This window comes from Scyliorhinus canicula, chromosome 1 (genome assembly GCF_902713615.1).
Source record: "Scyliorhinus canicula chromosome 1, sScyCan1.1, whole genome shotgun sequence".
NCBI lineage: Eukaryota > Metazoa > Chordata > Chondrichthyes > Carcharhiniformes > Scyliorhinidae > Scyliorhinus > Scyliorhinus canicula.
In genome coordinates, this window is record NC_052146.1 from 171,404,368 (window position 1) to 171,416,900 (window position 12,533).

At 50.8% G+C, this 12,533-nt stretch overlaps 1 protein-coding gene across 1 annotated transcript in view; it reads right to left on the minus strand.

Moving 5' to 3' along the window:
- Positions 1–1,280: 1,280 nt before the first annotated feature.
- LOC119969319 (5'-nucleotidase-like) overlaps positions 1,281–12,533 on the minus strand; it is a 121,772-nt gene continuing 110,519 nt past the window's right edge. Inside the window, exons 8-9 of the mRNA XM_038802797.1 lie at positions 1,939–2,139; positions 1,281–1,387 (exon numbers count right to left, since the gene is read on the minus strand). Of these exons, the coding sequence (XP_038658725.1) occupies positions 1,281–1,387; positions 1,939–2,139 (308 nt within the window). The remainder of the gene's footprint in view (positions 1,388–1,938; positions 2,140–12,533) is intronic.

Consider the following 12,533-nt stretch of genomic DNA (forward strand, 5'->3'; position numbering starts at 1 on the left):
TGCACAGTGGCTAGCACTGCTGCTTCATAGTTCCAGGATCCCAGGTTCAATTCCCGCATGGGTCACTGTCTGTGCGGAGTCTGCATGTTCTCCCCGTGTCTGCGTGGGTTTCCTCCGGGTGCTCCTGTTTCCTCCCACAAGTCCCGAAAGACGTGCTGTTAGGTAATTTGGACATTCTGAATTCTCCCTCTGTGTACCTGAACAGGCACTGGAATGTGGCGACGAGGGGCTTTTCACAGTAACTTCATGTCAGTGTTAATGTAAGCCTACTTGTGACAATAATAAGGATCATTATTATTAAATACTTTTAGTAAAACACGGTTTCTGTACTCTCTGTAACTGTCTTTATTTAAACATAGGACCAAAGATTTACAGGCTAGGTGGATTGACCATGCTCAATTGCCCCTTAGTGTCCAAAGATTTACAGGTTAGGTGGATTGACCATGCTCAATTGCCCCTTAGTGTCCAAAGATTTACAGGTTAGGTGGATTGACCATGCTCAATTGCCCCTTAGTGTCCAAAGATTTACAGGTTAGGTGGATTGACCATGCTCAATTGCCCATTGTGTCCAAGGATGTGCAGGTTAGGTGGGGTTCTCGGTATGGGGACGGGAGAGTGGGCCTAGGCGGCTACTCTTTCGGAAGGGTAATACCCTCACCCCTATTTTAGAGAGTTGCACAGACTGACGTTCCAATGTAGTACTGAGGGAGCACTACTCTGCTGGAGGCACTTCCCTGATTATGAGAAGTGGAACCAGGGCTCCATCTGCCATTTCAGGCAGAGTTACACAATGTCATGGCACTGTTTTGAAGAAGAGAATGGTTTTGATTCACTCTTACCCTAAACTGGTGGCCTGGCAAAACTTATCCCTCAGTCAAGAACTGAAAACTGATTGTTGCTTTTTGTGGGACCGTGTGTAGAAATTGGCTGCCGTGCTTCCGACATGACAACATGTATGTACATTGACAGAAAAGCACTTTGAGACATTGTGACGCTTTGATAATCACCACGTACATGGAAACCTTTCTTTGGGCATTCGCTGGTTGCTCTGTTCAGCTCCACTCCATTACCCAGATACCCATGTACATGCTCAGTGAGCAGCTGGCCTGGAGATCAAGCCATCACTGATTTGAACGGAAAAAACGATTAACTTCTCTGGGAATAAGCAAATTACATTAACAAGAATTCATTTAGAAGGCAAACAGAGGAGTCACTGAACTAATTAATTTGTCATAATCATAAATGGAAAGAGCAAGCAAAAAATGAGACAAAAAATCAGATTAATGTGTGCCCCTTTTTCCAATAAATGATATTCTTCCATCAACGGCAGGATAAACCTTTTGCATTTGTCTGATGTACTCTGAAACAACTGTAAAATCGGTGTCACCTACGGCAGAAAAAAAATACTTATTAATGTAACATTTCACATAAATACGAGCAGAAACCCGCAAAACATTTTAATTTCTCTCTTGTGCCATTCCATCTTCCCATGCCATCCATTTCAGACCACATCTATTGTTCCCAGCCCATTCCATCCCCTACCCCAACCCTTCTCCCCATGCAACTCTGCTCCTTTTCTGTATCGCCCATGCTTCAACATTCTGCCAGGCTGTCAGCCCCCAATACTGTTCTCCCACGTTGGCATTTCTCTCCTCGCATGCCATCATCCTCCTTCCAGCCACAGGAATGTTGTTGTTGACTTCCCCTCACCCTCCGATATCCCCCCCCCTCCACCAACTCCCCACCCAAACTCTGATCACTGCCAACCATTGGAAGCTCACATCCATCAAATGCTTCAGCTTGCCTCATGGCTCATGCCTTGCCCACCAAATTAGCTGATTGACCAATCAGAACATTGTGGACAGACAGGAACTGTAGTATAACATGTTGGTAATAAATGGCAGATGATTTGAACATCTGTTGGAAATGTGTATATACCAGTATCGTGTTTGAGGTTTTTGTCCTTCAACATGGTGAACCCATCTCCACCTCCAGCAAGGTAAGAGTTGACAATGATTTTGTAAACTTTGGAGTCTTTGAGTCGTTTATAGTGTGGCACACGGCACTTTGAGCAGAGAACATCCAGTTTGACCACCCTGTGACCCGGTTCTTTATTCAGGTCAAATTTCACATGGACACCTAAGAAAAAGAATCACGTCAGCCTTGGCAGCAAGGAGAGAATTAACATTGCAAATGATCATGTTTGGTACATAATGTGTGTGTCCCTGAACTTGGTCACTTTAACTCCCTTCCAACTGGACTCCTCCTTTCCCTCTGAACCCTTCACCTGATGGTTGCTCTTGACAAATGATAGTCTTCTACTCTCTGTGGAATGAAGACACTTTATTTCTCTGTGACATGCTCGTCATAGGACTTCAGTTTACATATTTCAAGTGGTTTCCCATCTGAAATGTCTTTCCCAGGATCCTCGGCAAGATGGCAGCAAATGTGATGAATTTAGGTATTTCCGATATATATTGTATTATATGTAGCTGGTGGAGTAATGATTAAATGCCTGGGCCAGGGTGTGTCTGACTGCTGCAGTCATGTTTTTTTTGAAATCCTGGTTTGAAAGGCAGCTAGACTTTGGGGCTACAGAGTTGCAATTAAAGCATTGTAAAAATATGAACAAAATTCATTTCAGCCATGGATATTGTTTGCCAACGTTGGGCTAATGGAATTCTGTCAATAGAAACACAGAAGGGGAGTGGCTAATAAGAGACATTGGACTCGATTCCGTGACTGCGTTGTGCCCGGCGCAGATCCAGGCACGCCGGGTGAATAGTGGGAGAGAGTAAAATTGGGAATTGCAAGGCTTGAACCATTTTGCGATTCATCTGGTCAACTCCCGACAGTGAGTTCCAGATCTCACCCAAAAATGGTGTGAATATCGTTCACCTTAATTTGCATTCATTTCAATCTCATTAATGAGATTGAAGTCAAATGCAGTGGCCTCCCAAGAATTACCCGAATCCCCAGCAGGACATCACACATTTGTAATTTAGTACTACTTTTTAATAACGTGAAGCTGGCACCGTGGCTGCTGAGGGGAACTGATGAGGTGAGTAGCCATTTACATTTTCAAGCATGCAGGTCAAGCGCACCGGAGCTGCTGCCCTAGTGCTCAGGAGTGGGGGTGGGAAACCCTTAGATGTGCTGGTCTTGGCCAGGGGGTTGAAGCTTTCCAGGTCAGGGATCACCCCAGGGCCATGGGGGTGGGGGTGGGGGGGGGGGGGGGGGGGGGGGTGGGGGGGGAGTGAGAACTTTGTGACTGTGAAGCCTTTAAACCATCTGAAAATATTGTGGAGACCCATAACTGGGGCAAGCACAGCTTCAGCCTGTCTGTCCAACCAGATTCTCCCAGGACAGAGCCCTGCTGTAGCTTCTGTCCTGAAGTAATAATAAGTAGGCTGACATTACTCTGCAACTCCACACTCACAGGATGCCTTGATCCACTGTAATCCGCATACATCACAACCGATCCACAACAGACGCCATCTTCCTGGCCTTATGTTCATTGCTGGAGCATCTCGACAGCAAGGACCCCTACATCAGACTCCTATTTATTGACTGCAGCTTCGCCTTGAACACCATAATCCCAGCCAAGCTCATTTCAAAGCTCCAAAACCTAGGACTTGGCTCCTCACTCTGCAACTGGATCCTCGACTTTCTGACCAACAGACCACAGACAGTAAGAATAAACTACAACACCTCATCCACAATAGTCCTCAATACCGGGGCCCCGCAAGGCTGCGTACTTAGCCCCCTACTATACTCCCTGTACACACAACTGCATGGCAAAATTTGATTCCAACTCCATCTACATTTCTGCTGATGGCATGACCCTAGTGGGTCGGATCTCAAACAATGATGAGTCAGAATACAGGAGGGTGATACAGAACCGAGTGGACTGGTGTAACAACAATAATCTATCCTCAATGTCAGCAAAACTAATGAGCTGGTCACTGACTTCTGAAAGCAAAGTACACACCTCTGTCAGCATCAACTGGGCCGAGGTGGAGATGGTTAACAGCTTCAAATTCCCAGGTGTGCACATGACCAAAAATCTGTCCTGGTCCACCCATGTTGACGCTACCACCAAGAAAGCACATCAGTGCCTATACCTCCTCAGGAAACTAAGGAAATTCGGCATGTCCACACTGACTCTTACCAACTTTTACAGATGCACCATAGAAAGCCTTCTATCGGGCTGCATCACAGTCTGGTATGGCAACTGCTTGGCCCAAGATCGCAAGAAACTTCAGAGAGTCGTGAACGCAGCCCAGTACATGACACAAACCTGCCTCCCATCCATTGACTCTAGCTACACCTCCCACTGCCTTGGGAAAGTGGTAGCATAATCAAAGACCCCCTACCGCCTGGCTTACTCAGTCTTCCAGCTTTTGCCATCGGGCAGGCGATACAAAATTCTGAGCACACTCACGAATAGATTCAAAAACAGCTTCTTCCCCGCTATTGCCAGACTCCGAAATGACCCTCTTATGGACTGACCTGATTAATGATTACACACCTGTATACTTCATCCGATGCCAGTTTCTATGTATTTACATTGTGTACCTTGTGTTGCCCTGTGTTGCCCTATTTTGGAACATAAAACATAGAACAGTACAGCATAGTACAGTCCCTTTGGCCCACGATGTTGTGCCGACCATTTATCCTAATCTAAGATCAACCGAACCCACACCCCTTCAATTTACTGCCGTCCATTCAGTCGCTTAAATGTCCCTAATGACTCTGACTCCACCACCTCTGCTGGCAATGCATTCCAGGCACCAACCACTCCCTATTCCTTTTCTTCAAGAGGGGACCAACATTCGCCTCCCTCCAATCATCCGGTACTCCTCCAGTGGAGAGTGAGCACGCAAAGATCATCGCCAACGGCACCGCAGAAAAATACTTTTCATTGTGCCTCGGTAACGTGACAATAAACAATTCCATCCGTCCATCCAATGAAGTTACTGTGAAAAGCCCATAGTCGCCACACTACGGCACCTGTTCGGGTACACAGGGGGAGAATTCAGAATGTTCCAAATTACCTAACAAGCGTGTCTTTCAGGACGTATGGTAGGAAACCGGGGCACCTGGAGGAAACGCAACCAGACACGGGGAAAAGGTGCAGACTCCATACAGGCAGTGACCCAAAAACCGAACCGGAGTCCCTGGCGCTTTTAAGCCACAGTGCTAACCACTGTGCTACCATGCCACCCAAATCACTTTTACCCCCTTTGACTGTGAGCAGCCTCTAGCTTCACACTGGAGGCTATTTCAAATGAGGAATTGTCCTTGCTCGTAGTGAGAGCACTTTACAGCTGCAGGTTCATTTGTTGCTTGCTTCTGCTGATGGCTGCAGATGCCTGGAGGCTGCTGTTTCCTTCCTTTTCTGCAGCCGGAAAGAATGATAGAATCTCTACACTGCAGAAGGAGGCTATTTGACCCATCGAGCGGTCCTTGGAAAGTGCACTCTAAGCCCACACATCCACCCTATCCCCGTAATCCAGTAATCCTACTTTTGTGAGGGCCATGAAAAATCCAGCGCAAGTTGAAGGATAGAAAGAAATAACATTTATTTACAATAACATGTAGCAGCAGCAGCAGCAGCAGCAGCAGCAGCAGCAGCAGCAGCAGCAGCAGCAGCAGCAGCAGCAGCAGCAGCAGCAGCAGCAGCAGCAGCAGCAGCAGCAGCATCATCTCATGCTGCTTACTCTCCTCTAGCTGGTTCCAAACTGGCCAGCTCTATTTATGCAGGGAATCTGCTGATGATGTCTCCGCCCCCCTCATTCGGGAAGCTCATACTCCCTAAGGATTGTGGGATTGCCATTAGTCCCCAGCCAATGGTTAAGCAGACAGCTTATAACATCCCTCCCCCCCAAAGTCCAAGGAATCCACCGAAGACCCTGGCGAAGGAGGGTGTCGGACTCGTTTTGCCGCAGGCCGGACACCATTTGTATGAGGCGCTGGATCGGGCGGCATGTAACGAGACAGAGAACGGCGCTTTCGTGATGAACGGCGTAATGGTTGTACATCCACGGCCTGTGGGCCTGAGGACTCCTCCTCTGAGGCGCTCTTTATCTCCATCTCAGAGTCGGAGTCCGCTGCCTCCGTCACCTCGGCGTCTCTATCTCCACGCGGTTCTGCAACGACCTGCGCAGGCTTTGAGTGCGGCACCAGAGGAAGATTGTGAGGAATCTTTTCCACTGTGTCTGGCCTCTGTGGCTGTAGAAATTAGCTCCGGGAGCGGGGAACCTTTGGAAGAAATGGTCTTCTGGACCGAACGTGATCTACATGTTTGCGCTGGAGACGACCCTGGGCTTGCGCCTGGTAAGAGATAGGGCACATTCGGTGAAAGATAACGCCAGGGACCCATTGGGCACCACCAGCAAAATTTTGAACGCTCACTGGGTTTCCGGGCGCAAACTGCCGAATTGGCCGGTGCCGAGAAAAGCCATGGCCCTGCCATTCCTGAGTGCGGCGTACTGTCCGGGAAAACCATGCTAAGGTGGGTGCGGAGTCTCCGGCCCATTAGGAGTTCTGCGGGAGCTACCCCAGTCACTGCATGGGGGGTGGTCCTATATGAAAACAAAAAACAAGCCAGTCTCATGTCCATCGACCCGGAAGACTGCTTCTTTAGGCCTTGTTTGAATGTCTGCACTGCGCGCTCCGCCAACCCATTTGAAGCCGGGTGGTATGGGGAGGTGAGGATATGGTGTATGCTGTTCATCTTCATCAACCTCGCAAACTCCTCACTTGTGAACGGAGTGCTGTTGTCCGTGGCCAGCACCTCGGGGAGGCCATGCGTACTGAAAGACAAATGCATCTTCTCAATTGTTGCGCAGGACGTTGTGCCGACCATCTTATGCACCTCTAACCATTTAGACTGGGCGTTGATTAATAGAAGGAACATGGATCCTTGAAAAGGGCCGACGCAATCCGCATGCAAGTGCGCCCAAGGCCGCCCTGGCCATTCCCAGTGTTGTAGGGGCGTGGCCGGCGGAAGCTTCTGATGCTCCTGGCAAATGGAGCAGTTTTGGGCCACCTTCTCAATGTCGATGTCGAGGCCTGGCCACCAGACATAACTCCGGGCCAACATTTTCATTTTGGTCACACCCGAATGCCCATTGTGCAAGTCTCTCAGTATCAGCTCCTGTCCTTTTTCCGGCACAAATCACACGCGTCCCCCACAAGAAGATACCGTCTTCCACGCTAAATTCTGACAGCTTGGAGGAAAATGCCCGCAACTCGTCTATGCTGCCCACCATACAGGACTATGTGCCGAACCTTTGACAGGACTGGCTCCATCTGGGTCCACTCACGGATCTGTGATGCCGTGACAGGCAAGGTGTCCATAAAATTTAGGGTTGCAACCACCTCACCGGTCGTGGGGATCCGTGCGGAAGCAATGGACGGTATTGGCTTATCCTCTCTGAAAAGTCCCAGCAGAGGCTTATGATTAGGGGCAGCACGGTAGCATGGTGGTTAGCATAAATGCTTCACAGCTCCAGGGTCCTAGGTTCAGTTCCCGGCTGGGTCACTGTCTGTGCGGAGTCTGCACGTCCTCCCCGTGTGTGCGTGGGTTTCCTCCGGGTGCTCCGGTTTCCTCCCACAGTCCAAAGATGTGCGGGTTAGGTGGATTGGCCATGCTAAATTGCCCGTAGTGTCCTAAAAAGTAAGGTTAAGGGGGGGGTTGTTGGGTTACGGGTATAGGGTGGATACGTGGGTTTGAGTAGGGTGATCATTGCTCGGCACAACATCGAGGGCCGAAGGGCCTGTTCTGTGCTGTACTGTTCTATGTTCTATGTTCTATCAGTCACGATAGTGAAGTGGCGGCTATACACATACTGGTGGAAACGTTTCACCGCAAAGGCCACTGCCAGGCCCTCCTTCTCGATCTGTGCGTACTTCTTTTCCGCTGTAGTCAATGTCCGGAAGGCGAAAGCTATCGACCGCTCGGCCCCGTTCTCCATCTTGTGGGACAGGATGGCCCCAATACCAACGGAGATGCACCACATATGATGAGCAAAGGCTTTCTAGGGTCATAGTGGGTTAGTAACCCAGACAACGGCAATTGTTGTTTTACCCACCGGAAAGCGGTTTCTTGCGGCTGAACCCAAACCCAGGTGTGATTCTTCTTTAGCAGAAGGTGCAACGGGGCCAGCATAGTTGCCAGATTGGGGAGGAATGTCCCATAATAGTTTACGAGGCCGAGAAATGAACGAATATGTGTAGTGTCAGTCGGGGCGGGGGCCTGTTGAATCACGCGCACCTTCTCTGCGACGGGGTACAAACCTTCGCGGTCCACCCGATAACCCAGGTAGACTACTTCCTTCGCCTCAAAGACGCACTTTGTACGACGCAAACAGACTCCAACCTCTGAATAGCATCTAAGGACAACCTCCAAATTTTCCAAATGTTCCTGGTCCAATGTCCCTGGAATCAAAACGTCGTCTAAGTAGACAGCAACATGCAGTAAACCTCTCAAGATGCCCTCCATGACGCGTTAAAAAATAGAGCAGGCATAGGATACCCCAAAGGGCAACCGTGTATATTCATACAGGCCCCTGCGTGTATTAATAGTTACATATGGTCCAGCTCCAACTGTAGGTAAGCGTGACTCACATCAAATTAGTGAACGAGAGTCCGCCTGCAAGCTTTGCGTAGAAATCCTCTATGCAAGGGGTTGGATATCGGTCGAGCCGGGAAACCGTATTCACTGTAAGTTTATAGTTGCCACACAAGTGAACTGTGGCATCTAGCTTCATTACAGGTACAATTGGTGTTGCCCAGTCGGCGAAACGGACGGGCCTGATAATACCCAAAGTCTCCAAACGAGTGAGCTCCCCTTCTACCTTCTCGAGCAAGGCATAAGGCACCGGGCGCGCCCGGAAATAGTGCGGTGTGGCTCCTGGTTCTACTTGGATACGGACTACGGCCCCTTTTATTTTCCCCAAACCGGGCTGGAATACATCTGGATACTGTCCTAGTACCTCCGTCAACCCTCCAGAAACTGTTTGGAGGATGTGCTGCAACTGCAGCCGCAAGTGGCGCAACCAGTCCTGACCCAACAGGCTGGGCCCATGGCCGCGCACCACGATAAATGGGAAACGCCCCTCCTGGCGTCCATAAACAACAGGGATCATCGTAGTTCCTGCAATGTCCAATGGTTCTCCTGTGGCCAACCTGGCCTGTGTGTCGGTTAACGTAAGGGTCTGTATATCCTGCTTGATGCGGTCGAATGTCCTCTGGGCGATCACGGAGACCGCTGCGCCAGCGTCCAACTCCATCTCAAGCGGGTGACCATTGACCTGTCCTGTCACCTTAATGGGGGCCAAACGGGAAGCTGCCACACAATGCAGCTGCAGACAGTCGTCCTCCGTCTCCATGTCCTCGGGAGTAGCCGCCGCAGATTCATCCAAATGAAAGGTACGGCCCCTGGGTTGGCCCCAGTTTCTGTCGGAACGACAGCGCCTCTGGCACCCCCAGGACCGGCGTCCGCGACGTCAGCGCCTACAAGTCTGAAACGGACATGGCCATAAAAATGAAATCATGGACAATGCCACCGAGCATCAAGATGGGTCTTGGGCCAGAACATTAGACCAATAGTGCTTTCCGTTTGACTAAAGACTGCAGTTTAAAACAAAAGCTGAAAGATTTCAGAACAGGAATAAAGAAAAAGACACATGGAACAGACAAGGATTGAACAAATTCCTTACAATGTGTGTTGACTGAGAGTGAGCGGTGAGGGAACATTTAAAAGCAGCTCCCCCTTGTTAGCGTCGAGCAGCTTAGGTAGGAATCAGGTGAATCAAACAGTGGGGGAGCCTGTAACGTTGGGAATCTCATGGGGGCTCCTTTTTGGCACTAAGTGCTGTTGAATACAGGCCACGATCTCGCCAACATGGCTATCGTGAAACTCCTTGCCAAACACACCCAAAACCGGATTTTAACTTTGGTCTGTTGAATTACGCCCATTGATTTTAGACTCAGTCAGATGGTCATAACCCAGTTTGTGGGATAGAGATGATGTGGCTAATGGGAGGAACCAGGGCTGAAGCAGTCAGGTGTTGAGTTTAGTTTAGATCTGTCTGTGACAGACTAACAGCTTCTGAAAACAGTGAGTTAAAAGGTTTGACTAAACAGAATAGCAGCGTTTTGCCAAATGCTAGGAAGTTAAACAATAGTTTGACACAGACAAGGATTTCCTAGTTAGATCCTGAAGAATCTCTCTCTCAAAGTAGTTCATCCAAGACTTCTCTACAAAGCAAGTATTCCTGGGTCTGCTAACTATATCTAAAGAAGGGTTTTGACCTGAGATGGGTTTTGTTTGATTGGGGATGAAAGATAGCAGTTAAGAGATAAAAGGTGCGATTCTCAGCCCTCGTTGCACTCGCGCTCAAGCAGAACAAGGCCGGTGAATAACGGGAGAGGCTTAAAATGAGAACCGCGCCAGGCGCCAAACAGTTTTCGATGCAACTGGCCCACTCCTGTGGGCAAAATTGGGGTCTCACTGTAAAATGGGAAGAAACCAATTATTACCACTTAAGCCCTACTTCCATACAATTAACTGGGAGCAACTCCATATCCAACGGCCTCCTGTCATTCATCGGCCTGTCCAGTGTGTGGTCACGCTGGGGCTGATTAGTAGTCCTTTTGAAAAACGTGAACCAGGTGGAAGGGCTTCAGCGGGGAGCCGGGGAGGTGAGTAGCCATCTTTGCTCACAGGTAAAGAGCCCGGGGGTACTGGGCTTGCCACAACAGTGCTCAGTGGGGGGTGGGGGACCCTCAGCTGGGGGGAGGGGGCACCATCCGCAGGGGTGGGGAGGGGGAGGTGCTGGGTGGGCAACCACGTACGGCATCACCATGCCGACACTGGATTATGGATACCAATTCCAGGGGTAACCCTAGCCCCTGCCCGTCTGCCTCACCGATAACCCCACCAACTGCCGAGGCCTCTGGCCATGCGGCTGAAGGCTATTGCTAATGGGGAATTGGCAAGCGTGGTTAAGTGAGCACTTCACACAACCCAAGTGGGTTCCCGTAGGTGGGTGGACCATGTAGCATGTGGGAGTCATTGCCTAGCATCCCAATCGCACCTTGATGCATGGACAATGTGCTTGAACAAGCGGAGACAACACCACACACTCAGCAGCCAACATCCGAGCACCCAGGAGCTGGGACACAGCTCTGGGGACATCTCCACGGCTGGAGAGCTGGTGAGTACTACGGGAAAGGGGGGAAGCCTGGAGAAATCGTTCAAGGGATCGGAAGTCAGGCTGCATTGTGGAATAAAGTGACAGAGGCATCATACTGCTTGTGGTCAAGGGTTTCTAATGTGTGACAGGTGTCCAACAATGCACCACTCTCTCAATGGTGCCGTCCCACTCTCCCCAACACCTGCCTAGCCCCCCTTACCACCCCCCTCACCCTGCCCTCTCTCCACCTCCCCTGGTGTTGTCAGTGTCCTCAACGTGCTTAACCTTTTTTGTACTACCGCTACGTCTATGTGTGTCCCGAGGATGCACATCTGAGGTGAAGGCAGGTGGCAGCGTGCCACATCCCATTGCCTTTGATGCCCCTGGAGAGGGTCCTGTGGGGTTCTGCGGCCAGAGGGCCCATACGCACTTGTCGACAACATATGCACAGCTGCTCCGGGTGCTGGCTGCGAGACACGGCCTCATCAGAGGGACAGAACTCAGGGGAGCTGCTAACCACCACCCTCACTCCATGGGACATGTCCGGGTTGGCACTCAGCACCCCCTCCTCTTCTCGGTGCCTATAGGGCCCTGGGGTTCACCTCGGGATGGAGGGATAACTGGTTTGCCCCCATTGCCCCTGCATCATCTGTCTCTGCCAGCCCTGGCAGCTACCCAATGTCTGCACCATGGTGTTGATGGCCTCGGTGATGCTCCTCAGTGATTGGGCCATGCTCTGCAGCGCCTCGGCAATGCCCACCTGTGAGTGGAAGAAGCTCCGCAGCACCTCGGCCGTTCCCATCTGAGAGCGGTCAGCCTGGTAGTGAGTCACATCCCCCAACATGGGGTGAGTTGGCAGTCTGCTGAGACCCTCAGCCATGGCCGTCACCAACTGTACCATACCTTCACTCATGCTGCCGACGTTGTGCACCAGGCTCTCCACTGCGGTCACCACCCTAGCAGTGTTGGCCTCGGTGCCACGCATTGCCGGCGACATCTCCTGTGCCCGTAGCCTCTGGGACTCCTCCAATTGTGTTCCTCCTCTGCGGGAGTCACCGGCACGGGCCCCATCACCACCTCCTTCTTTCAGGGTGCCCAATGGCCCCCGGGCTATCCCATGGGATGGGGTGCGAAGGGAGCTATCCTCTGAGGCTCCCCCGCCACCTGGCACTGCCAGTGCTGGCGGTCTGCTCTGGTCTCAACCAGGATCCGTAAGCTCGCGGCCATGGAGCACAGGGAGTCAGCCATGTCTGAGTGGGACTGCGCCACATCAACCATTGGCTGTGCCACCATCTTCTGGGATACCTACCTCTGCATCTGTGCCAT